At 43.2% G+C, this 27,265-nt stretch overlaps 1 protein-coding gene across 1 annotated transcript; it reads left to right on the forward strand.

Annotated features, from left to right (window-relative positions):
- The first annotated feature begins 464 nt into the window (after positions 1-464).
- On the forward strand, positions 465-17,839 carry XPNPEP3 (X-prolyl aminopeptidase 3). Its single transcript, XM_086469443.1, has 10 exons — positions 465-540; positions 2,204-2,320; positions 4,819-5,226; positions 7,042-7,244; positions 8,122-8,184; positions 9,508-9,621; positions 12,020-12,105; positions 12,761-12,944; positions 14,408-14,528; positions 15,390-17,839. Exons 1-10 carry the CDS (start codon positions 480-482, stop codon positions 15,554-15,556), a joined length of 1,524 nt encoding a protein of 507 aa, XP_086325569.1. The 5' UTR covers positions 465-479; the 3' UTR covers positions 15,557-17,839.
- Positions 17,840-27,265: the final 9,426 nt, after the last annotated feature.

Consider the following 27,265-nt stretch of genomic DNA (forward strand, 5'->3'; position numbering starts at 1 on the left):
TCCCTCCCTCGCTTCCCTGCCCAACCGCCGCGCGGCGCCGTGGAAGCTTCCAGCCCACCCCGCCCCACACCGGGACCACGCCCCCGCCCGCCGGGACACGCCCACTCCACGGCCTGGCCCCGCCCCACCGCGGCGCAGCGGCGGGAACGTTCTAGAAGCGGAGGTGGCAGCCAAGCGGCCGAGTCCCGCCGGGCGCGGCATCGCTCCCGCGTCGGCGTTGTCGCTCCCCCCGCTCGGGTCCCGGGTTCCTCCGAGCGGCTCCCCCGCGGCCGAGACAGGCGGCCTCCGCGGGCGCCTAAGCCGGAGCGGCGCCGCTCATTGGTGGCGGGGCGGGGCGCGGCGCGTTGATGCTGTCACTACGCGGCGCCGCGGCGGGGGAAGGCCCCGCCATGCGCGGGCCGAGCCGGCGCGGGGGGGCCTGGCGGGTGGCGGGGGTGCGGGCGGGCGGCCGAGCCCCTCGTTAGCCGTGTCCCTCGGACATGTCGCGCCTTCCGGGCCGGAGGCTTGTCGCGGCGGTGAGGGGCTGGCGCGGCTTCTCAGGTCAGAGACTCCTTCTCCTCTCCCCCCCCCCCCCCCCCCCGCACCTCTGCGGTGCAGCCCCGCTCGGTGCCCCTGGGCCCAGTCCGTGCCCGTGGCTGCCCCCGTCCACGGGGCTCTGGGAACTGACTGCCCCGGGCACGCTGAGCGGGGGGCCGGTTAGAGCCCTTTTTTCTCCCTCCGGCAGCGCTCAGGGCCGAGCGAGCTCACTGTGAGGCCGCCCGCGCGTCCCTTTCGCTGTGGGTGCGAGGGGCGCGGGAAGGCGGCTCCTTCGGGCAGCGAAGTCGTAGCCCCAGTGACGGTTGAATCCAGGGAAAGAACGGCTTATTATTTGAAAAAAAAAAATAAAGCAACGCTGTGGAAAGCTCCTTGTGGTCTTCAAAACATTGCTTTATTTGATGCCTATCGTGTTCGCCTGTCTCGCTGCAAGCTGTCTTGTCTTCTGCGTTGGTGGAGAGAAACAGTGAAAACACTCTTTTTAAGCTGTGCAAAAAGCTGTAATTGCGTGTCACCGCCTGGGCCTCCAGACTCTTACTCCAGTCAATCATCACACAGTGAATGCTTTCTGTTGTGACTATCAGTTTTCATGCCATAAGTAATCTTCAATTAATGGCTAATCACACTGGCTGTCGCAGGAAATCGACGGCCTGTGTGTTCTGCTCTCTGAGCCTCAGCCCCCTGAAAGGCAGGCAGCTGTTCTGCTTGTGTTGTACTTGCTTATGCTGGCAGAGAGTTGATTATCGTTTGTTCTAAGCAGCTGGTGCCATGAATTAATTTTGTAGCAGGCACAATGGTAAGTGACATAAAAGGCAGCCAGTTTCGCAAACCTCAGCCTGCAGAAGTTAGGAAAGTGATTTCCATCTCCTGCCGTGGGTCTGGTGATTTGTACCTAGGCACGAGCAACTCTTCAGCTGCAAAACGCTGCGACTGAGAATTCCAAAATTGGTACAGTTTGTGATGATATTTAATTTTAGCTTTTGTCTTACCGTGCACACCCCCGGCTCCCAAGCACACACTTGTCTGCTTTGGCTGTGTGTGGATTTGAAGAGGGATACATAACTGTATGCTTCTGTTTTCGATTTGGCTAATGCTACTGTCAAGCACGTTAAGTAGATAAACAGGGACTCCTGCGTATCTTTCATACAGAAAAAAAAAATCACATTGATGTATAAACCCGTGGTATTTGATGGCTTCTTTGTGGCATTATTAGTAAAAAAAAAAAGAACTGGAAAGGCCTTGAAAACTCTGTAATTGTTCTATATGAGTGGTATTTTTGAAGACATAGTCAAGATGACGTAGAGGTGCTGTGCTTCAAGCCCTGTGGTGCTTGAGGGAAGCAAGGGAGGGAGAGCACCATATGTAGAAATCGGGCATGTGCAAGCAGACCTAATTTCATAATTTTCTGGGTTTTCTTGCTGGGTTGTCAGGTTTAGCATATGTTAATTTCTTCCAATCTGTTTTATGAACATGTGATCATTAGTTGAGTTGTGTGCGCCTTGTTTCGTAAACTATTATGGTGCACAACAAACTGAGAAGTCAAGGAGGGATATTCATGTCGTGTAAGGTGAATGAATGCTACTAAAAGTCAGATGACTGGAATATAACTCCGCAGTTTGCTAACTGGAAAAGCCTTTTACCTTAACATAGTGCATTTCTTTTTCTCTAGTTTGCAAGTTAAGTGCTCTCCGAAGATTTTCCATCCAGCCTGCCCAGCAGAAGAAGATTCCAAACCGGTATTTGGGCCAGCCCAGCCCCTTCACACACCCACACCTTCTCAAACCAGGTTAGGTTCAGGCCCTCTATGAGCCGAGCATTGGTATTCTTTCTTGCCTCTGTTTTTCTGAGATGTCTGGGACAGAGTATTGATTAGCTGCATCGTACAGGTGTCCATGTTTATGATTAAATTCATTAGGCAGTGATTATATTTAGTAGTTAATTTCCTTGTCTGAGATGATACTGATTCCAAAAATAAGCTTCACATGTTGGCTTTTTACCTTCTTATGGAGTTCACGGTGTCACTGACTTCAGTACTGCAGACCGTTCGTGACAGCGGAATGTTGGGAGCTCGTTGTCCTGCAAATACGATACAATTTATATTAAGGTGGAGGCCTTTGTGCCAGCTGAACAGCTAGAATGTTTCTTATCCAGTGTCTTGTGGGTCACAAAATAAAGGCGTCATTTAGAAAAGGAGATCAGGGAGAGACTTACTGAGAGTTGGACACCACTTGTCTAAAGAACATGCCTCATTCAGAAGAGTGTTCGAGCTGTGAGGAAAAGAGACTTGTGGCTACGAAGTTAGAAGGTAGCGATAAAAGAGAAGCTGAGGTTGTGCAGTTTTATGAGATTAATGAAAATGAGCATGCGGGTATGAGATGACCATGAATAAATCTAAAAAAAAAGTTTGAAGTAAAAATATATTCAAGAATATGTCCAGGAAAACATTCTAGTTCTGTGTTCTTTTTCCATAGGCAGGTATGCAGAGAGAACAGGTGAATATATAGCCATGCACTTACATATTTAACTGTAGAATAACTCAGGTCAGAAGTGACCTCAGGAAGTTACTAGGTCCACCCTCTACTGACAGCTGAGCTAACTTCACTGGTGGATCAGGTTGCTCAGGGCACTGGTTAACAGCTCACAGTAAAGGAGGCTGACGCTTTAAAAGTGCTCACAGCTGAAACACTGGTGGTTACTTCCGGCTGCCCATAGTCATCTTCCATTTAATGAAGGAGTGGTGTTTTCCTTAAACTAACACAACTTTGGTTTGTTGCAATTATTGTTTTAAAAAGCAAGCGCCTTTAAGGCAAAGAGAATTTCCAGGCCTTGAAGTTAGAAGACAAATGGGTTTCCCATGTTACACCCTACTTCAGCTTCTAAACTCCACTGAACTGTTTGTGGTAGTTAGAAAGTTGACTGGAATGCAGCGGAGCATAGGATATTTGCAGTAGAGCATTGCAGAAATGTGGGGTCAGATTGCATTAAAACAGTTTCTGTGTTCTCTGTCATTTCTAGAATCTACAGAGTGAAACAAATTTGGTGGTTTTGGGTTTTTTCTTAAAACAAAGAAAGACTTTTACACCAAACAAGTGTTGGGGATGTATGGTGTTGAAAAGGTGTGAAGTTTAATGCCAATACAATATATGTGATTTTCTTAAACTGTCTTTTGGCAAGAAAAAGCATTCTGGATAGAACTTCCCCATCCCACCCAGGCAGGAATCCACTTACAGTACGAGTCAAATTTCAATTTTTATTCTAGAATTGTCACTGTGTAATACATTAAAGAGGAAGAAAAGATTATGAAAGTAGAAAGTTAACAGTATGAAGGTGGAATCTATGTTAAAATAGGGTGTTAGCCAAAGTACTGATTAAGGCTTATGTATTAATCTAAATCATGGTTAAGGAGTCTCACATTTTTAAAAATACATACTTCAGCTGCTGTCGGTTGTTCTTTCAACTTCCATCTGGTTTTGGTGATTATCTTGATTGCTCTCCTTCGTATCCTTTGTGACTGGAGCAGCTTAAAACATACTTTCATCTAAGAGATCATTTGTTTAGTTAGAGGCATTAGGAATGTAGCGTTTAACTTTGGAAAAATCCGAATTGTTAATTAGTGAGAAAAGCTACGTCTGCCCTGGAGACGATTCCTGCTCTTAATCGGAGTCAGATGCCAGCCTGCAGTTTGTGGTTTGTTTCTGCCTGGAGTCTTGTGACTGGTTAGGCTCTGCAACCTCTGTGTTTCTGCCTGATCTCCCAGTATCTGTAACACTCAATCCACCCCTTATGGTTTAGGACTAGTTACTTTATGAGTTGACTTAGTGTGTGTTTGAATAGACATCCTAGCTTTATCTGAGGAAATTAATGCTCAGCCTCAGGAGGTAATCTTCTGTTCAACGTCCAGATGCTGTAAAACCCATCGGTTTTCAGCAGTCAAAGTCCAGTTTGCCTTGTCCCTTCCCCTTTTTTTCACGTCCATCTGTTTTGGATGTTCGTCTAAATCTAGCAGGTTTTGTGATTTCTGTTTTCGCACAGAAATATGTAACAGAAAATCTGATTTGTTAAAATAAATTTCTGTCGTTGCATGATGAAGGAGCAGATTGAGTGAGGATGTGCTGGTGGGGTGGAAGCTGGAGATGCATGAGAGCACCATGGAGAGGCTAATGGGGGACACAGCGAAGCCACGGGTATGAACGGCACCAGGGAGCAGGCAGGAATCAGGCATGCTACTGGTAAAATGTTACGAGTGCCTTGAATTTCTCAATCTGGTTTGTTTTGTGTTCGTAGGGGAGGTAACCCCAGGGTTGTCACAGGTGGAATATGCTCTTCGCCGACACAAACTGATGGCATCGATCCAGAAGGAAGCCCATGGCTGGGATGGAATGGACCACACAGTGATTCTGCTATCCAACCCCACGTACTACATGAGCAATGACATCCCCTACGTTTTCCACCAGGACACTAACTTCCTGTACCTCTGTGGGTTCCAGGAGCCTGACAGCATCCTGGTGCTGCAGAGCATTCCTGGCAAAGCACTGCCCTCCCACAAATCAATACTTTTTGTGCCCCGGAGAGATCCAAGCCGAGAGCTGTGGGATGGGCCCAGATCAGGCACAGATGGAGCAATTGCTCTTACAGGAGTAGATGAAGCTTACACCATCGAGGAGTTCAGGCACTTGGCGGCCAAGCTGAAAGGTAACCAAAAATGTTATGTGGTTTGCAGGGTCTGAATGGTATGGGTTTGAAGGTGGTCTGCGACACCAATTCAGGACTGTCATGAACTTGGGGAGGTGCACGGGGTGTGACAGTATGACAAAGACAGTTGGAAGTTCTTGTTAGCTTCTTGAACATCACCAATGGAAATGTAATTTTGAAAATAACAGGTTTTCCTCCCTCTGAATTTCTTGTATACCCGTGTGAATGCCAGTGTGCACATCTGTGAAACGTGAGGAACAGGATAAGCAAGAGAGCATCACAAGCCGTGTTGCTATTCTAGTCGTATCTTTTTGCTGACAGAGCCAGAACCAGATGAAGTGTGGGAAACTTGAAGGTATTTTATTCATAATAGACTTGGAAAATGATCCACACAGGGGGGCTTGTTAGTCCACTCTCCTTTTTTTAGCTAGCTGTTGACTTACTCTTGAAATGCAAGCGTTGCTGTCCTTTAGGCCTGTTCTTCTGCATCTGACATCACTGTATAGCCTCGATACTTATAATCCAGGGTGAACTTAAATGCATTATAAAACAAAGCTGAAGGCTTATGACAGTATGAAAAGGGCAAGTGCTTAGGGGATTACACAAATAAATAGAGTGAATTCTGGAGTCTTAAATACCATCTCGGGTTCTAGTTATTTTGTTTCAAAAAAGCATATATTGAAAATAGAAAAGTCACAGAAACGGCAACAGGGATGATCCAAAAAATATGGAGTGTGTGTGAGATACATGCTGGACAAACCTGCTCAGTTCGAAAAAGAGAAACAGAAGGTAAGATGTGAGAGATGTGCACGGATATGGAAAGCACAGAGAGGATGAGTAGGAATGATTAGTTGCTGGTTTTCATAATTTACAAATATTGTGCGATCACACAGCAGGTTTTGACACCTTTTAAGTTTTAAGTTGTAGATCATTCAGGGAAGGTTTGGAATTGCAAAAGTATAAATAGAGGCAAAGGTTTTTAGTTCCACGAGGGAGGGAGAGGTCCATGAAAAGCAGTTAAGTCACTGCTATGAAGATGCAGCCTTGAAATGAAGAAACCAGAAGTGGTGAGGATGTGCTAAGGGAAATCCTCTTTCATAAATGCCCAGTTTCTTAGAGACTTCTTATAAGCACCTGCTACTGGCTACTGTCACCAAAGAAGGAGGGTGGGCCTAGGTGGACATTAGCTGTGACTCAGCATGGCTTTTCTACTCATTGCCATTTAAAATGTTCCTGTGGGGAGAATGTTGGTGCCAACCCTGATGTTCTAAATAAATTTCCACCTAGGTAAATATGTTTGTCCTTGGTAAGTTCGTCTTCTCTGAGTGACTGAAATAAGCAGTTGTTCCCCAAAGAGACTCTGAAGCGTAGTTGATAATGACCCTCATTCCATGCGATGGGCGAAAGGTAAATTGCCTTACAGCATCAGGGGGGACAGGCTAAATGAGGGAAAGATTCAGAACATGCACCACTGCAGTGCAATGGCCACTTAGCTTACACAAGTGCAACTTAAAATGTGCGAACTCTGAATGGAACTGTGCAAGATACATATATTCAGTGATGGTCATAAAACCCAATATTTGCGTGGAAGTGGGGACTTGTCAAATCTACATGCAATGAATTGGTAATCTTCCAGATTTTGAGATTGCTAGTATCCTGTGAAAGTCTCTATATGGTCTGTGATTGCAGATTCAGAGGAAATTAATGTCTCAAATACAGAAACAGGCCTAGTTTAGGAGGGGTGAGTTTGTACAGTTTGGGGAGGACATTTCTACATTTATTTTCATCTGTGTCAGCTTTTGTTTTGTATTCCAGGTGAGTCAAACATTGTTTGGTACGACTTGAGAAAACCAGTGCATACGGAGCTGCACTCTGACTACATGCAGCCCCTGGCTGAAATAAAAGCTCAGAACAAAAACCACATCCAGGGCATCCGACATCTAGTGCAAAACCTTCGGCTGATCAAATCTCCTGCAGAGATTGAAAGGATGAAGATAGCTGGACGGGTGACAGCAGAGGTATGGGGTGGTGTGCTCTCCAAATGAACCAGTGCATTCCTTTAAAGAAGAAAGGGGAGAGGGCTATTGATGGGGTGACATGGGTTGGAAGGAGAGCTTTGGTCTAACCTGTTACTGAGCTGCTGTGTCTCAACCATTGGCTGGGCTCAGCTCCCTGCACAAGACAGGAGAAACAGGAAGACTGCTTGGACAAGCAGCTTCTCTCAGTTAGTGTAACCCCAGTGAAGACAAGCCAGCAGCTGTTAGACTTTGTTTAAAAGCAGTATTTGTTCAGGAACAGGTCTAGCCTCTTCACTCTCTTCTCACCTTCCCCTCTCCATCCCCACACCAGTTTCATGCCCATTTATCCTGTTGATTTTGAGGAAATGGGATTTTTGTGAACACATTGCCTGTGTATGTCTCCGTGTTCCCGCTTCTCTCTCAAATACCTTTTGAACTCATTGGCCAGTTTTAAACTCATCTGGCAGATACCTGAAATGCTATTAAGTTTTTGTAAATATGATTAAAATAGATAGCCAAATAGAAAAGAGAGGCATAGCATGCCCTTCTCTGAAGGGAAAGCTGCATATGGCACTCCTGGTATACATGAGGGAATCGATAGGTGAGGCAACTCATAAAATGCCAACCCATGGGATCAGCTTCAATCATCTAAGCCTTTTTGAAAAACTAGGGTCAGCCAGCCCCTAAATACAGTTTCATAGGGAACAGAGCTTAATGGGTTCTCGTCTTGACAGCACTCTACATTTTCAGCTGCCTCTGGTTCCTGTGTTCTGGGCCAGCTGATGTTAGGCCTTCCTCAAAAGACAGCAAGTAAAAAACGAGAAGTTCTCTCAAGTTCAGGCTCCTTTGCTAACTGAAAAGCCCTTCTTTTTCGTAGGCTTTCACAGAGACAATGTTTGCCAGCAAATCCCCAGTGGATGAAGCCTTTCTGTATGCAAAGGTGAGTACTTTGTGGCTGGAGGTGAGATAGAAGGAATGGAAGTTGTTTATCCTTCCAGGAAACTAGAAATGTCAGATCTCTCTATAATGTGCCTCCAACTGTAGCACATTTCTACTTCACCCGACTCTTGTGGTTCTTAGCACATGTGGAAGAGTCATCGTGAGGAATTCTTCAGCTGTACTCCCATACCCTTGTTGAAGGAACATCCTGGTTTTCCAAGTTTGTCTGCTATTGATGTCTTTTTCTACTGTATTTAAACACAAAACCTGCTAAACAATCAGAGATACAGTTATTATCTTATTCTATAATACGGTTCTATTGTACAGAATTTAAGTAGTTATAACAGCTCTTTGTAAAGCCCGCTTCTCTTGACTCTGGCCTCTTACTACACCAGATTACCACAGCTAACTTGAAGCAGTGTGAATGCCTCTTGGTTACAAAATAAGGACTAATTGGCCTGTGTTTGGTAAGGAATCTTGTAAGGAATTGCAGTGAGATGCCCGTTTGAGAAACATCAGCAGGATTTGACCCTCTGTTATGACATAGATGGGCCTGTACTGACAGGGCACTGAGCAGGAGTGCTTTAGTTGAAGTGTATTTTACAGATCAGTTTTTCACTCCAGATCAGTATTGTAAAACCTACTTTACTACATGTAGGCATCCTGGAGTATCCCATGTTGTTTCGGTAATTATAGCAAAGGCATGTTATTAATGTATTGAGGATATAGAGGGTCTTTATAGATATAAATTCATTCATTTTCATGCTTTCATCAGCTTCATCACTCAAGAAAACTAAAGATCTTGAGGCTTACAGTGCTTTGTTTTTTCTTTCACCAGGCATCAAGGTAGTGCATGCTTTCAAACCTTCTTAGTTCAACAGAGTCATGGAAATAGATACTGCTGTAAATATGCTGGTACTTTGTGATTTTAAAAGACAACAAAACATGACTGTTGTCATGCTGACGTTTAGGATCTTTGAAAATTTGCAAAGTCGTATGGCAACTGAGAGCATTACTTTATATAAGAACAAATCCTCACCTGGATTTGTGACAACGAATTGAATGTTTGATACAGTGTTGAACAGCTTGCACCAGAAAAAGCTTCCATGAGGCCAGAGGCAGGCTTAAAACATTCTCTTGAAAAGTGGATAGCTCTGTATTTTTTTTTTTCCAGTGTTCTTGGAAAACCTTAAAGGCTGCTTTCATTTAGTGAACTCAGTTTCCAGTTTCACTTCATGTTGTACAAATCAAGAAAACCGTTGTAGGGCAGTTAATCATCTGAATCAGCCCTAATGGTCTTTTCCTCTCTGAATTGGTGTTCCAGTTTGAATTTGAGTGCCGGGCTCGTGGTGCTGACATCTTGGCGTACCCCCCTGTTGTTGCTGGTGGCAACAGGTCAAACACTTTGCACTATGTGAAGAACAATCAGCTCATCAAGGTAAACCGTATGCTGTCCAGTAACTTAAAATGCAGTGCTGTGACACACTGTCCCCATATGTGTTCTCTAACTGCTCTTTGTTTTGACTGAACTGTATTTTCAAGTGAGCAAGGGAAAGGAATCCTTGTTCGTTTTACTGTCAGTGACAGATTAACTTCACTCGGTCTAGTCCTTTTCTCTCCTCTTTGTACTTGCTGCAGTATTTTCTGGAATTTCCTGGAATTTCCACCTTCTGGTGGAAGGACTTGCAAACAAGCTTGCAAATAACTTCATTTGGTGAGCATGTCTGCTCCCACACCGTGTGCAGCAGCGTGTGCAGTGCTGGGTGGGTTGCTAACGTCACAGGAGAGAGGGACCGCTGTAGAAGGCACAGTGAAGGCACTGTGGGGGTCCTCTGCTGTCACTTGCATTGCTTGGCCTTGCTTTGCGACATGAGGTGCGATAGTGCATTCCTGCTCTGGCAAAGCTGAAAAGCATTTTGGACTCCATGTAGGCCAGCAAAGCAGGGTAGGTGAACAAAGAGTAGAAGGATCAGCGTTAAATGTTGAGAGGTGGATTAGTTGGCTGTAGGTAAATTAACATGTCTTGTCTTATTTTGAAGATTGACATTATTGAATTGAATCCTCTCCAGCTTTCCTGACAGTACATCTTTAGATTCATACAAGTATTTTCAGGACTAATATTCCCCCACCGCGTTACTCACGATTCACTTCTCAGAGGAGCATATTTTTCCTCTGTCTTAATGCAGGAAGAAACTTTCCCACTAGCATTGTTTTTTCTTGAAGCTGGCATGCTAGCAGACCTTGAAATGATCTGCAGAGACAGACATACAAAAGATATGACAGGCTGCTTTTGGCAGAAAGAAGCCTCCTTTGTTGTACTGTCATCCAAGGTCAGGCGCGCTCATGTAACTCCAGTTGCTTCTGTTAAAGTTGTTCAATTAAATGACTGTCACTTGTTTTTTTTCAAAACTGTTAAGTAGGAGGTTAAACCCATAAACTTGACTCTTTCTTTTCCTTTGTGTGCTACTTCCTACCGATCTTGTTGCCAGATAGGCTAACAAATTGTCTAATTTGGAAGGTATCTGAAGGCTGCTTATGGCCTCATGTGGACTTCATTCAGTCCACCACTTAGTGGACTCAACAAGATGCATGACATAAGGCACTTGCTGAACAGTCAAACCACAGGCTGAATTCCCTTAGCCAATAAATTGTTACTTAGCTTGTTTAATTGCTTGGAAGAAGGCAAGTGCTATCATTTCATATTTTACTTAAAGAATCGAACCAGCTGTTCTGAAAAAGTTAAAAATACAATTTAAATGGATAGTTAATGGCTTGTCTATTCAGTGGGATAGCGAGATCTGCTCACTCCTAGTTTATCTGCTGTGTAAGTGTTTGTGGCACTTAACTGTACACAGTGATAGTAGCTAACACTGGAAGTAGTGCTAGCAATGAAAGTCTCCTTCTTATTTTTTCCTTTAATGTGCTAGAATTATTCCTTGTCATTTCACATCATGGCTGCTGGCACAGTCACAGATCTGTGGAGTGAATCTCTTTAACAGGCAATGGATTACATGTAGTATACATCCGTAGAGAATTTAATCCAAACTTTTTACAGATCTCACTGCTTTATTTGTTGTTGGCCCCTTTGGAGAGGGAAAGTAAGGCAGTGATTTTGTTCCTGGCCCTTTGTCTTTTTTGCATGGCTTTTTGGAAGATGTGCAGTCAGCGATTTACTTGATGTGAACAGTTTTGCTGAAGTGAATTGGAGGTTCACATCTCCAAAAGTTTTTTCTTCATCACCAGATAGATTTGGAAGTATATCTTAGAGCAGTCAAGAAAGTCCCAGAAGAGAACAGGGAAGATGGTGTAAGCTATTCAATAGTGCGTTTAGAGTAGTGATACACTGTCAGGGAAGTGATTTTGCTGCGTCCTCCCATATTGTGAGAAGCCTAAATCTTCAGCTGTTAGTGGTCTTGTGGGTAGCTCAGAAATTCGTGTTTTTGTTGCAAAACCCTTCTGTCTCTGTCACTAGCAGAGAACTTCTAGTGAAAGGAGTCACTGGTGTAATTTGCTGTAGTAAGCAATCCAGGTGTGAATGGGCTGATGTCTCAGAATGGCTTTTTTTTACTCCAAAGTGTTTGAAAATCAGCACATTAAGAGTTCAGGCTGTAGATAAGCGTAACAGTCAGACACTACCTTGCAGAGAAACAATCCAACTGGAATAGCCTATTTATAAACAGTACCACCTGAGGTGTTGTTTTGCAAGAAGAATTCACATGTCTGCCGCTGCTTTGCAAAAATAAATACATAATCTCCTTTCCTGCTCTCAGACAGAAAAATCGATTCAGTTAACAGCCAGACTGACCCACAGGGCGTTTTTTCCTGTTATGCTCCAGGATGGTGAACTGGTCTTGCTAGATGGTGGATGCGAGTCTTCCTGCTACGTAAGTGACATCACACGTACCTGGCCCGTGAATGGAAGGTAGGCTGCGATAAGGCTGTTTTGAGGAACAAGCTCTTAAATAATTGATGGATTGAGTGTATGTGTGTTTAATCTCTGTGTGAGTAGTTTTAACGTGTCCCATTCTGTGGTTCTTCAGAGTAATCAAATTATATAAACTAATCTTTCAGCATGAGGAGCTGTATTCCCCACTGCCTCATTAATTACTGCATGAATATGTGTGATTACCGCTATTTTCAGCTATTCTAACATGCTTAAAGTGCAGGGAGGGCTCTTGTGCGTTCAGCTGTGGCTGACTCTAGTTGTGTGTAAGAAAACAGGAGTTTAGTTGACCTTTACATGGCTCTGTCACTTGTGAATTTGCTGATGTGATGTCCCTGTGGTTTTGTGTTTGATTCCTGTATGTTTTGGCTCAAGTGCATTCTTTTTCCTGCAGTAGCTTTGCCTTGCTTTGCTTTGGGGTTAGGTTGTCAGCTGAGAAACCCTGCCTCTACTCAGTGTGTTGAAGGGCATGTTGCAGTGATGCCTTGTCTGGCATTTCATGTAAGGAGCCAGTTGCTTTCCTTTCTGACTTTCACTGCTTCCAGCATTGAACTGAATCTGTCCCCAAAATAGCTTCTGGGTAGAGGTTTAATTGTGAGAAATGTCCTTTGTTCCTTTTCTCAATGGTTTACAGGTTCACCAAACCCCAAGCAGAACTATACCAGGCTGTCCTGGATATCCAGAAGTCCTGCCTGAGCCTCTGCTCTCCAGGTGTGAGTCTAGAAAATATCTACAACCTCATGCTGAGCCTTATTGGACAGAAACTGAAAGAGCTGGGGGTCCTAAAGAGCAGCATCACTGAGAGCCACTTCTTCAAGGTACTTGAAGTGGTTTTACTCCAGCTTCCCCCTGCTAGGCCCAACTGTTTTCTCATTGGGTTATGTTAGTGGCTTTAGTTTGGCTTAGGAATGTGCTTTTGAGAAGTATCTTCTAATTGTTGCCACACGCTGTGCTTTAATTCATGTTGTGAGCTGGTCTCAGCACAGGACTGGATTTCTCTTAGACAAGGCTCAACTTGAAGATGCGTTTTAACCGTTCAGCACACAATTTGATCTGAAGTAACGCCTCCCAGTCTTATACGCACATAGTGTGAATATTTGTTCCTCCGCACTTGCTGTTTCACTCTGCAGATCATTCCCATCGGTCTGCACTGCTTGGTAGCGTAGATGCAGCTTTAGAGTACAGGCAGTCTGAAGGGACGTAAAGAGACAAAATTCTGGGTCCAGGGCTGGCTGCAGGCAGTTAGTCATAGTTTTGTGATGTGTTTAGCAGCAGAAACCTGCCGTGCCACCAAAAGGTGCAGCCCATTCTTCTCAGTCATTCCACCTGCTGCCCCTTCTGCACTATTTTGTGTCAGTATTGGAATTCACAGAGCTACCTGGTGAACAAGGTTGGGAAACTGCCTTAGAGCTGAACCTGCAGATAAAATAGGATTGGTGTGCAGCTAAGAGAAGTTTATCCAGTCCCACTTACTGCAAACCTGCATGACTGCCGATGCTGATACAAGAAAGACGTTGGAACCAGGTGACAGAACTACCCCTTTGGCAGCAGGACATATTTCTGTCAGATTTAATTGTCCTACAGTGTCAGTGCAAGAGCAGCACAAGTTCTGTCTGTGAACGCAGGCTATCATGCCGGTTTCTCTCAGCAGGCGGCAGCACAGCCAGATGAGACCAGCGTCTGCAGCTCAGTCCCCAGTGAATGTGAGGAGCGTGGGGCAGAGAAGGAATTAGCTCTTTGATTCCTGCTGTCAAGGAGCTCCTCTCTGGAAAGAGGGGGATTAGGATGGTGCGGGGGGAAGGCGGTGTCTGTGCCCTGTAGAGGTGGATTAAAATCGTGCTGTAGCTACTGAGTGAAATCGGCACAGCATTCGCTCTGTCATGCATAGGAGACCTCTTTGCCACATCACGTAGGAGCTGTATCAGCTGCTGCCTGTTGTCAGGGTCTGCTGATGGGAGCAAGGCAGGGCTTGGATGTTTAAGGGATGGAAAGGGTTGGGGCAGCAAAGCTCAGTGAGCTGAAAACTGAATTCTTGCCTGACATGCTGAGGTGCTGATGGGCTTTTCAGTGAGGGGGAAAGGCAGTCTGCAATATGCTCGTAATACGCACTTGGTACGGGTGGGTTTTGAGGGTAAATGGAAGGCAGCCCCTGGTGACCTAGTCATGGCAACAATAGTTAAGCACATAACTATTCTATCTCTTCTCCCCATCTTTTGCGTTGAAACAAGAGGTTGGGCTGTGTTTAACTGCCTCTGTTTTGTCTTGTTTTGTCTTCTGCTAGGCTGTTCGAAAGTACTGCCCACATCATGTGGGCCATTACTTGGGCATGGATGTTCATGATACCCCAGATATATCCCGATCGCTCCCCCTCCAGCCAGGCATGGTGATAACCATTGAACCAGGTAAAAAGATAACAGTCAGTGGTGGACAAAAGCATGCAACACTGAGAATAACAGTATTACTTTCACTAGTTAGCTGGTCCCTCACACCAAAGTGTTCGGGTCCTTTCTGGGAAGTTGAAAATTATTACAGTATTGGAAAACCTTGAGTTATTCCCCTCCCAAAGCCGTAACAGTATTAGAAACCCCTATTTCCCTCCCAAACATAGCCAGGGTAACAAATTGTGGGGGTAAACTCTCAGCAAGTGTCTACTCAGCAGGAAGCAGAGTACTGTAGACCTCGGGCTGTTAGCGTTTGACCCACATCAGCGCGGGTCAATCACACTGCAGAGAAGCAAGGTCAATTCACTTGTGCAGCGTTCTTTGTTACTGAGACTAAACTACTACCAGTCACTGGTAGCGTAAGTCTCAAGCATTGCAGTCTGCAATTACAGGCATTCACAACTTAGCTTTGCAAATTAGGCATTTCGCGATGAATCTTCCTTTCTGCTTGTCACTGGATTTGGAGCTGTCAGCGGGAAACTGATATTTAATGCTTGGCTCCTCTCTCTCTCTCTATTCAGAACATTGTTAAAATCATCATTGTGAACATAGCATTGAGAGGAAGAAGTGCGGAAAGGGCAGCTGTAGCTGTGGAAGTTTTTATTAACGTGCTAGTGTCTGTAGGCACTTGGGGGACACTTTCTTTTCTTTGCCCACCAACTGTGATGAGTAAGGGGAAAGAGTAGCTTTTCTTATTAAAAAATTTCAGGATCAAACTCGTTTTATGTGGCTGAAAATCCAACCTTGCTCTCATGGTGGTGCAGTAAGGGAAAGATGTTGTTCTGGGAGTGTTGTGTCTTTTAATTCCCTTTCTTCTTTCAGGCATTTATATCCCTGAGGATGACATGAGTGCCCCAGAGAGGTTTCGTGGCATTGGTGTGCGCATTGAGGATGATGTTGTGATAACAGAGGATGCACCTCTCATCTTGTCTGCTGACTGTCCCAAGGAGATCTACCACATCGAGCAGATCTGTGGCCGCAGCTCATGATGCCACTTCTCTGCCTCTTTCTTCCTCCTCGGGAGACACAGCCCTCCAGGGATGCAGATGCCTGTAGCTGGCTGTAGTTGTCAAGTGATGGAGGGTGTGGACAGCTGATGGGTGTTTCCAGGACTGGGGCTGGGAAGTGGAATGCAAAAGGCTTGGGTACTGAGGGGTGAAAAAGCAAAGCAACCTTTTCTGTATGCATTTTCCTTCTGATTTGATTAGTGCTGATGTTGAGCCGTTGAAGGACATGGTGGTGGGTTCATCCCTGTGCTGTGTGGATCCATCTGTTCTGGTGCCGTTGGAGGGATGAATTTTGTCAGTGCCACCAGCAGGGCTTCTGCCTACTCCCACTCCAGATGCACAGGTGCAACTGCAGAGACCAGGGCCCCGTTTTTTTCCAGTTTAGCAGTAGTTTCACACCAGTCAAACTTTAAAAATGAAGCTTTGATAAATGCTATTTTGGGGGAATAACAGTGTGTCAGACAGCTTTGATTTTTAGAGAGCCCTGGAAGGAGGGGTTTTGGTAGTCAGGAAGATGAGTTTGGTTGGGAGTTAGTTTTATCTGAAGCCTGTGGAGAATGCTTTTAGTATTTTAAGGATAACAATGAGTTTGAGCTTTGTTCAGGCATATGCAAAATAGGCCAGCAGCAGGGAAAAACATTTTGTCTGGTCTTTCAGCTTAATGGAGTGTTTGGCAATTTCAGAAAGGACAGATAGGGCTCAGGAGGTTGGACATACCCATTCTTGCTGTCTTCCACATTCCCTTCTTTTTGTCCCAAATGTCCATGCTAGTCTACTGTTCTGAGCCTGCCTCTACCCTGGGAAGCAGGACTGTGTTGGCTGTGCTCTACTGGTGAGCTGCTGATTGTCACCTAGATGTGAGGTGTCTGATTCTAGGACAGTCACAGCACTGCTCTGGTTTGTGCTTTAAGTACCAGCAACTTCAGCAGTGTATTTTTAAAGAGTCTACCCTATGGCGAGTCTCAAGTCTTTTGTAAGGAATTGAAAGTAATTCTCCTTTTCAAAACTCTTGAGGGCATGATCACAACTGCCTTTTGGGTTTTGCCAAGTGCAGTCAGTAACTAATGCTCTGTGATAATGTTTCTGAGGCAGCTGCAGATGTGATTAGGGGCTAGGATGGATAAGGAGTAAAGAGAAGAGTTATCTTCCCTCAACATCAACCTGCCACCCAGGCCATTGGATAGTAAATACACCTACTAGAGGCAAACGTGGCATCTGTGTATTTACTGAAAATATTTTGACAATCAGCTATGTAACATGTCTGAAAAATGCCTCTCATCAGTGCATCTCCTTTTATTTAGGCTTGCTGTTGCATCACATCATCTTACTTCCTTTCTGATGGTACTTTTCAGTATTTTTCATCTGTTGTTCTCAATTTTCTTTCTTTTCCTCTTCTCTTCCTATGTTGTCTATTTTTGACCCACTATAATGTGTCCGCTTCCTAATCCATTTTGCTTTCTAATCAATGTCACTCTTCTCCGGTTTGCCCTAGTTCCCCACAGTGGATATAGTCACAATCATGTGGGGGAGGTAGTCAGAGTTCACCGAGTTCAACCTCTGGCTCTGTTGCTGTGTAACCTTTAGCGAAATCTGCCTTTTTTTTTTTTTTCCCTGCCTTTTTTCTTTTCTGTGTTTCATTTCACTTAGTGGAGGCCAAATGGACAATGTCTTGCATCTCCTGTTGCTTTTAATGGGCGCTGAGTGCATGCACTGCGGTTTGAGTTTGGCACTTGAAAGGCAGGCAAGACACGCCGTGATTATTTTTTTTAAAACATGGAGAAAAGTAAATGCTTTTACAGAGTTCAGTGAATCAAGTTTCACCTATTTGACAAGAATCTGCTGATCTTTGGTGGAAGCCTATGTTAGATGCTCATGCGTTACAGTGATACGTACAGTGTAAGTTGTTAGGAGGAAGGCTTGTTAAGTGTGGACACAGAACTGATGAATACTTTTGTTGTTCTAATCTGTAACACAATTGTTCCGGTTACCTCTGTTAGAGCCTTGTCAGCTGGGACAAATCTTGGATTTTGAAACTATGTAAGCAGCTTAACATTAACCTGAGAGCTACATGTGTGTGTGTGCTGATCTGCACATCTGCCCATGTACCTGACAGAGTTAATGGTTGTACTTACTGTAAATAAGCCTTTGAAATACATATTAAAAAAAGTTATTTTTAAAACAAAACAATTTGTGGAAAGTCATTTCTCGGGCCGTCGAGTTACGTGACTGTTGAATAGGTATAAGCACCTCCAGAAAGAACATTATTTTTCAGGGAGATTTATAAATTGTCTGTGACCCGTCTTGGACTTGAAATAACATTGCCAAATGTAGGCACAGACTAACTCCTACTCCTCTCAGGAAAACCCTGCACCTTGCGAACACCAATAGATCTTAGAATGTTGCAGATGAATGTTTCTGTCAGTAAAGAAGTGTTTGTGACTCTGCTGAGTGTGGACAGTGATGGATCTGCTGGGGCTGCTGTGCTCCACCATGCTAAGTGTGTCTGATTTAGGCTGTGCATTGCTCCGTATTCTGTAAATTCTTGCACAGCGTTCAGCTGTTTCTTCGGCATAAACTGCTGCAAATGTTTTGAATCTGTTGTTGCATGTAAAGAAGAGTGCATTTCGCAGGATGTATTAAATCTGAGTCCTACCTACCTAGATTTTTGAAGGCTTTTTCTCACTTGTTACAGAGGTGGATAATCAAAGTATCATCTGGGACCTACACACATGCTGCGGTGTCCCTTGAATACAACCAAATCCATGAACGTTTTACATCCCCTTCGTCAAGAAACTCTAAAGAATCCCTTCTCCAACTGCACATACCCGTGGTGTAGATCCCTAATGGCCTGTCCCATACTGCCAGACTTACGGTCGGTCTCTGCCACAGAAGAGGTTCCTCGCTGCAGCCACTTGGGTGCAGGAGCAGCCCTCGGTGGCAGCACAAGTTGCCAGCTGCTTGATGAGGGCGTTGGTGGGATCACTGGAAGTGAAAGAGAAATGGAGGTACATGCAAGTTCGCTTGGGGAGAGATTTTGTTGCAACTATGGCACAGGACTTAAGGGCATCAGAGTAGGAGAGAAAATTTTCAAATGAGAGCCAGCCATCCCTGTGGAGAAGCTCCTTTGCTTTCAGAGGAAGCCCAGGAGGCTTTTCTTGGCTTTCCCATTTCACCTTCTACCAGGGACCTTGCAGAGAACTAGTTAGCAGTTAAGTCCTGTTGTTAAAAGTACAGTCTGAGCAGAAGTGCTAATTTGCAGATATGCTTCTGTCATCAAAGTGGAAAGAAATTTGTCATTTAACACAATTTGGCATTCTATCTCTGTTATCTGTGAAAAATAGAATATGTCTTTCCTAAAACTGCATTCATTATTTTGCAAAGGAACCTGATGGTGTAGGAGGAAGCAAACTGAGGGAGCACATAAAAGAGAATGGAGATGGAGGGGTTTGGGAATGTACAATGCAACAGAGGACATTCAGGAGAAGGGTGAGAATGTGTGCAGGTGGGTGTGAGAGCAAGGAGAGAACAGCAGGGTATAAGATGTCTGTTCGGTATATTGTCAGAGTGGTGCAATAGCTCCAGGAAACTGGTTCTGCTAATCAGGAGACCCTGATTGATTTGTCCTGCTTGGGAGCGGGGGACAAAGGAGTCGGTTTGTATTGATGAACTTGGTCTTAACAGTTCGTTTAATTATTTCTTTTAAAAATCAATAGAATGATCATATGATATAATTTTCTGCAGTTTCATGTTATTGATCGTGTGTCATATCTTAAATAATGTGAAGGGGGAAAAGTACGTTTCTAGGCAAAATCTTTATGAAGGAGTGAGCAAGGCGGAGTTTACATGCTCTTACGCTACGCAAATTACTGCTGTGGAAATTTAGTAATTGCTCCCAGGAGAATTACCATAAAGCAAAGGGTTAAACTCAGAAAAAATCTTCATGAGGTAAATGACAAAAATGCTTGAATTATGATGAGATACTTAATACTTTGTGTAATTGGATAATGAAACTCTGCACTGCAATAAATTGACATTTTTTTATTTCTTGCCTAGAAGCCTGTATAGGTCTCTCTTCATTACCATGCAGATCTAAACTGCATTTAAGTTTATCATTTACTGAATCATTACAGCATCTCTGTTATAAGTGCTCCCTACATGCATGCTCAACCTCTACTTGGTTAAAAATCATCCTTTGGACACTTTCAAAACACTGGCTCTAGGAGTGGGTCTGACTTATAAAATTCATTATATTTCAGACGTGCAACAATAAGTTACATTTTAAAGCAGAATTTATAATCAAAATGGGTAGTGAGGCACGGTGGCACCCAATTTTTCCCCTCAGGTCCTTTTCACCTTCTTGGAGTTTGTCATGCTGTCTTAACTGGCTGCCAGCTCTGAGCCTTCCTCACCAGCAGCAAGCAAAGCAATGCACTCCTGTCTTCTGGGCCAAGTTATGCCTCAGCCCACCTGGTTGTTTCTCTGAAGCACCAGCTGATATTTGGCTAACCAAAATCAGACTCTTCAGAAGATGGACAGAAAGACACAAGGAAGAATTTCCAGGACCTCCATGCGTGTTACCTTCTCTTGCTGACTCATACCACGTATGCCTTTTTAACTACCGTGACAGCGTTATCCATTAACAATGGCAAAGAAAAAAATAGTTGCTCTCTGGGTAAGCCTGATGACCAAATCTTTGAGCAAAGAAAAGGTTAACAAGAAAGCTGGTTGTAGACCCAGGAGTGAGAATGGCTACTGTGGGGTTCAGTATGTTCCTTCTCCTTGGATGTTGGGGAAACAAGTAGCACTGCAGGAGCGATCTGCAGTCTTGGTTTGGGAGCTTCTTGGGAATGCTGGTCTCAGACATGCTGTGGTGGCCCAGAACTGACAGCAGTAGATGCTCTGTGTTGGTTTTCTCAAGAGCATGAAGAGCCTGCGGCTTTTTAAAGGAATCTCTTTTTTTTTTTTTTTTTTTGTGATTAGGGCAGGAATATCATGGCAGCAGAAGGTGGGAACGCTCAGCCTGTGGTTCAGTGATCAACTGGGAGAAGTTGGCAGCCCAGCAAAAGCTGGTTGAAATGCAATTCTTTCCAGGGAAATAGTCTCGCTGCATTTTTTTGTCAGTAAATTGGGCCAATATGAACAATGTTGTGTGAAGGGGAGAGAGGCTCAGCTTCTTTTTATTCCTAGGCAGAACAAGGCTTCTGCCTTTGTGTCCACTTCTGAGAGACTAAGGCAAAATGGGATTGGCCAGTGATTCAAGTTACGATTAAGCAGTCTGACTCTTGTACCAGGAAATAGTTAGCAGATCTCAGGTAACTTCTTATCATGTGAATCTTTTACTCAGAAAGGTAGTGCTTTAAGTTTGGGAATAATATACTTTGTTTTTCTAGTCAAATGTGCACACAGAGGGCAAAACATAACATCAGTTTTCCCTATGGGAGCTACAAGCAATACCTCTGTAATTAATAGTATCGCATCTCGGTTGTGGACATGTTAGCCAGCATTGTAGGCATGCACAGAAAGAGCAGCTGTTAATGGTACAGAAGCGGTGGGGGTTTAAGCTTTCTTGGTGCAGGTCTCTTACCAGGATGCAAAACCAGACAACTGACGCTGCCTGTGAACACCCTTTCTTACCTCCTTTTGGCAGACCTATCATTTCTAGTTAGTGGCCTCTGTGAAGCTTGTCATTTATGTTGGCATTCCTGTGATGTTGTCCGAATGTGCCATCAGGATCCCATTTTGATCTAGTAACCGCTAAACATTTTTAACGTTGCTCCTTGGATAGGCAAGCTTTGATATGGCAGTAGGGATTAGGAGAGTTCCCATCACAGGACTGAAACTGCTGTGGAACCGGGTCTGGCTGACTCCTCGCACATCGTGCATGTGCTCCTTCAGCCCAGTTGCGTGTGTCTTCCCCTTCTCAGAGGGGCAGAGAGGCACGGCCTTACTGATGGCTCAGGAATCTCCAGTCCTCACATCCCCACGCAGCTTTCCCTGTCATGGAGGCCTTAAATCTCCAACTGTCCTAACTGTTCCCCCTCCAGGCTTGCAGAGTACCAGTCTGCAGCTGAAAGAGCTGGTGCGCTCATTGCACTGACCTGTTACTTGTTGTCAGATTCCATAAGGTACTGCTGAGGTTCCTGTGATGCATTGCAGATATCTGGTATGTATATTGCTTTCTAATTTATGCTTTACCCTGTTCTTTTTTTCCAGGAGATGAGCTTTTTAACAGCTACATGGGTGTTACTGTGGTAACCAGGCAAAAACATATCGTTCATATTGAGATCGTTCTACATTCGTGGACTTGGATATGATTAAGAGATTTTTAAAGGCATACTGTACTTTTTGTCTTTCCCTGCAGAACAGAAGGGCTTCTAATGAACTTTCAGTTACATAGTATAAAGTGGAAAGGTATGATTAATCCTCAAAAGCATGTGTGTATTAGTATATGTATACAAACACACACATATTATGCAAACAAATGTTGTGAATTCTAGCTAGTTAGAGGTTTAGAAGAGATTTTTTCCAAGCATAATTAAGATTGCTTTGATATTTGACTAATTTCTTTATGCTTTATTTGGATTTCTTGTTAAATTTAATTTTACCATAGAATTTCCAGGGTTTATAATTCTTGGGGTTTGAATAATTGCATTATCTCTGTAATATATTTTACTGTAAATCTCTGCCATGTAGCCTTACATTGCCTCCATCTTCTGGGTTTTTTTCAGTTTTATAATGTAATTTCCCTGCAATATGAGGCTTTCGAGGAGACTACATTCTATAATTCTCACCTGAGGAGTGCCTTTTCAAAAAAGGTGAGAATGTGCTATCTGAAAGTTGTGATTATTACTGTTGCAATTCAAAACTAAACTATGTGAATTTTGAACCCAAATGTATCATTCTAACTTAGTTTCTTAGAGAAATAAAGTAGAACAAGTATAGCAATTAATGAAAAGGAGGATCGTATGTAAACCTAAATTCCTAATATAGTGATAACTGCAAATTAATCTCAGCAATTAGATGAGAGCTATTATCCTCCAGTGCGCAACTCTGACATTTTAGTGAATGTTAAATTAGAAAACTGATAAGCTGTTTCTCTAAGCTCATTTAAGACAAGAAATACACCAAATGCTACCTTTCTTACGAACTCCATGTTTCATGAGTCACGAGCTAACAGAGGACTGTTGAAAATCCTCTAGAATATTGGCTATCTTCGGTTAATAGAGTCATGAATGAAAGGGTAGGAGGCACCCTTTGATCAAGTAGTTCAAGCGCCTTCCTATTACAGCCATTGCATTTCACCTCCTCAATTTAGTGCTAAGCCTGGTAGCTCGGGTGTGACAGCAGCAGATCCCTCAGGAAGGCATCAAGCCTTGATCTGAAGGCTGGGGGGCGGGGAGAAGGATGAGATGGAGAATTGTTTCTTTCAGTCATTTGCTCCAGCAGTTAACCAGCCCATCATTAAAAAGCTGTGCACCTTTTTTTGCCTGCCCCCTACACCCCCAACAGGTGTTATAGGGGAGGTAAGGAGCAACTTTAGATGTTTAAAGAAGAGCTTGGATACCTGCTCTGGGTTCAGTTTAGCCTTGACTATGTAGACGTATAAAAACGTCTATGACTCTGAACTTCATGTGCTCCTTCAGTTGCGTTTCTCAGAGTCCCCAGAGCTGCATAACAGGGCCGTTCACAGTTTAGCAAGGAAAGGAAACCCAGAAGGACAAAGAACCAGAGAGGAAAGGAACAAAATAAGCAATGAAGAGACACACATGTTGCATGACTCTCCAGCTGGTAGAAAAGATCTTGGGCACATACATGCACACAAAAGAAAATCAAGTCTTCCAGTAAATAGTGCCATCTCCTTTTTATTCTTTTTTCCCTAGTACTTTACATAAGCATTGTGTGTTAAAAAAACTAAAAGTAAAGTTGCAAAAGGGCCTGTAAAATGACTCCTGTGAACTTGGATACATACTACGCTGGGGCCCGCCCCTCTTTTTGCTGTCATGTGTGTTCCCATAAAATAAGCAATTGTGTAGGACATGAGCATAGTCCAGACATTATCCAAGTCTCACATATGTTCCCAGAATCACCCGGCTTTGCAGATCTCAGACTACTCATGCCATTGCAAAGTGAAAGAAAAAATCCAAATCCTGAAGTAAGTGCAAAGGAGAGAACTGAGTAATCCTGTGAATCGATGTTGCCTGTTAGTTACATTCTGGACTTGGCATATAAATTTTAGAAAAGGCCTGTCCTTGAAACTGCCTGTGTTCTGTTACATTTGATCACTTTAACCTCCTCAACAGCAAAGGTCTTCCCTTGAAATCTTCAATGCCTGTTTGTTGTTCTTGCTTCCCATTTGAAATCTAACAGGCGTGATACAAATTTTGTGTACCTCCAATTTTTTTCCATCCCACTTGGTAAACTTGTATTGATCCAGCTATAATATGTCTAACAGGCAACAAACATACTGTGGCAGGAGATGTTTCCATCCTGTCACCTGATGTTTTCAGAACAATGTTTCCCTTGAAAACCTTGCTCCAGATTGCATGCTGGAAGGTCCGAATGCCATTGAGTGTAGTTACAAGGAGGGGTGACCTTTTACAGGGTCCTTAACCTGGATTTGCCCTGAAAAAAGTTTGGAGAAGGTCTGGAGGAGACTGGCCCAGGCAGCCTGCCCCAGCCCCAAGCACTGACTGGGAGGATGTCTCCATAAGAGCTTTATTCCGCGCCTGGAGGAGTAGGGGTGTAAGCCTGTGTACACCCAGCCATGTGCTTTTCTGCATGCTTCCTTTTCAATTCAAATCGAGGGAAGTAGATATACACCTGCTTTCCTCTCTTCAGTAATTAACCCAAGAGAAGTGACTATGTCATGCAGCAGTTGCAAACTGAGCACACAGTGATGGGCAGTCTCTATTGCTTATATTTAGATTCATTATTTCCTCTGTCACTTCAGATCATTCGTATCGGTATTTTGCTCTCAGTGTGCCTTGCTCCATTTTGATTTTTGCTCTGCTCAGGCTCTTCCATTCAGTCTCTTGTTAGCTCCTTGTACACCAATCATTGTTTCATTTTATCTGGAGATGGCTGGACTGATGATAAGATTTAATCTGTTTCAGGAATTTTTTAGAGGTCACCAGTGTCAAGGAACAACAATTTGCTTTATCTCCTTTATTATGTGTATTATTTTTTTCAAAATGATATTATTTAACTGCCCCATGGCAACTAGAAGCATTCTTGAAATTTATGCTTGCTGCAGATGTTAGATCTTCTTCCCCCAGCTTTGAAATCGTTACATAAATTAGAAGATTAAAACCGTTTTCTTGTTAGAAAAATCTGGGCTAGATAGAAGTTGATTCTTTATTTCTAGCTTTTTTATTCAAGAAATACGTTTCTAAAAGGAAGAAAATGTTAAGTAGAGGATGAACTGATTTAGAACAGTTAGCAATACAAATTTTGTAACTGTTTAGTATATAAAAATTTGAAAATATTCTTTTCACTGCTCCCAGGTGTAGAAACTCCTAAGTAAATAGCCGATATTGGACCGCTCTTGAACTCCAGTCTCTGACTGGGATTAAGATTTCTGTATGGTCTGCTATTGTATCATACCCTCAGCTGATCTGCATAAAAAGGCCAGCTGAAGTATTGCTGAGCCTGTGGAAACAGGAACAAGTGTTTCCCATGTTATCCCAGCAATGTTTTAGTAGTTAGGATGGGACTTTTGCTCCTATGAATTCCAGTCTTTATGGCAGTGACCGATGTTCTCTGACATACTCTAACGAGTATTTGAAATGTTAAGTATTAATGGTGCATTCAAATGATGGAAAACATGGCTCCCACCTGATCTGGCCACTCCTTTACTCAAAGGACCGTTCTCCGTGTGACTGCTGCAGTACCAGGTGCACAGAGCAGGACTACAAGTGCTGTACAAGCTTTTGCACTTGGGGCCAGAAAGAAACTTCCATTCTGTGAGAAAGTAAGTCCTTTGTTGCAAATCTGTATGAATGTGGTAGCACTAATGACAGAAGCCACAATTCCCTTTTTAATTAAAATACTCAATGTTATAATAAAAAGATGGTTTCTTCACTTACTCTGCAATTTTATAGTCAAAATAAAGGAGCACAGTGGTTTTAGCCTAAGGTACGCATTGTTCATGGAGAAACGTTTCATCCACTCATTGCTTGGGCAGTTTGTATCTTCTTGGGAAAAAGAGACATGAAAGATTTGACCCTTGTCTGCTTTCCAGCAGTTTTCTGTGCATTGTAGTAAATAAATAAAAATTTGTGACCTCTTTTTCCCACTCTTTCCCTGTCCATTCAGAGAATGGAATGTCCTCACTCTAGAGTCAGAGCCAACACACACATATATGTGCTGCCTTGTGCACCTAGTCTTTTCCATGCGATTTGAATAAATCATGAATATTCAAAATACTGTTACAAGCATCTGTGCAAAAATAATATAAATACTCTTGTTCAAAGCCAGCCTAAAGGAATTCTTCAGACTATTATGAGCAGCGCAGTGCATAGCCGTAGTTTTTAGACGATGGAAAGGCAATTGTGCTACTTGTGTTCAGGTTCCCTGAACTTAAGCTCAGAGGCAGTTTATACCAGGTGGGACAGAGGACTCCCTTTCATCTCAGGGAAACGTATCCTTGAAAATTATATGTATATTTTGGTGACATACACCTGTGAATCAGGAACAGAGAATAAATTTTAATCTTGCACATTTGTATACATCTGTTATTCCTGGTCCTGGAAATAGTCGGAATTTTTTTTTTAATGTAGTTTTGGATTTGCAGAGGGATGGTTTCTACAGAATTCCCTGGTGTTAGTTACATTAGCGTTTTATAGGCTGCTCATGTAAACTCTTGGGCTTTCATATCTCTTAGTATTAGCTGTTTAATATAACACAGTTCATATGGGCTTTTATTGCTGTTTAATTTAGGTTGGGTTTTTTTTATGTGGATCCTCAGCTGCAAGGAATGTGGCCTACACTTGTCTGAGACCTTTCTTGTCTGTGTAAACCTGCTATTGATGTCCTTTTTTCTTGCATATTCTAGCACTCTCTAAAAGCTAAACTTGCCTGTATTTGTCACGCAGATCAATTATTCTACATAGCAAACTCATATTACAGGTGGGAACCCAGAACTTTTAGGTAGTAACTGGAAGTCTCTCCTACCTTTGTACCATATTTTGGTTGTTCCACAGATATAGAAATCCATAGCTGAATTGTGTAAATAAATCATTCTTAGCAAATAATGCCTCTTATTCAAAGGACACATGCAAATAATTCCCAGCCAAATGTTAGTTATTGGCTTCTAAGTTCGTGTGCTTTTTGAAGTGATCCCAATATCACTCTTCTCTTTCAGGCATCTGAAAATGTTTAAAGCAACATGTGGTTTCTCACCCTTCTATAAGAAAAAGGCAATTCTAAATAGGGTGAAGAAAAATTTAATTTAAATAAAAGCGTATTTTATTTTTGATACTCATGTTTATAACAGCAGCTTTACTCAACGAAGAGAGCATTTTCCACCTAAAAAGATCTTTCTTGATAGTTATTCCAGATAAATTTGTATGGACAATTCAGATAGTTTTTAAAAACTCAGTATAAGATACTGAGACGAGCAAAGCTTATGTTTTCACAAGTCTTATGAAGAAAGGATGTTCTTACTTGTGCATTAATGTGTTTCATCAGAAT

The sequence above is a fragment of the Leptosomus discolor genome, chromosome 1, assembly GCF_034619465.1.
Source record: "Leptosomus discolor isolate bLepDis1 chromosome 1, bLepDis1.hap2, whole genome shotgun sequence".
Taxonomy (NCBI): Eukaryota; Metazoa; Chordata; class Aves; order Leptosomiformes; family Leptosomidae; genus Leptosomus; species Leptosomus discolor.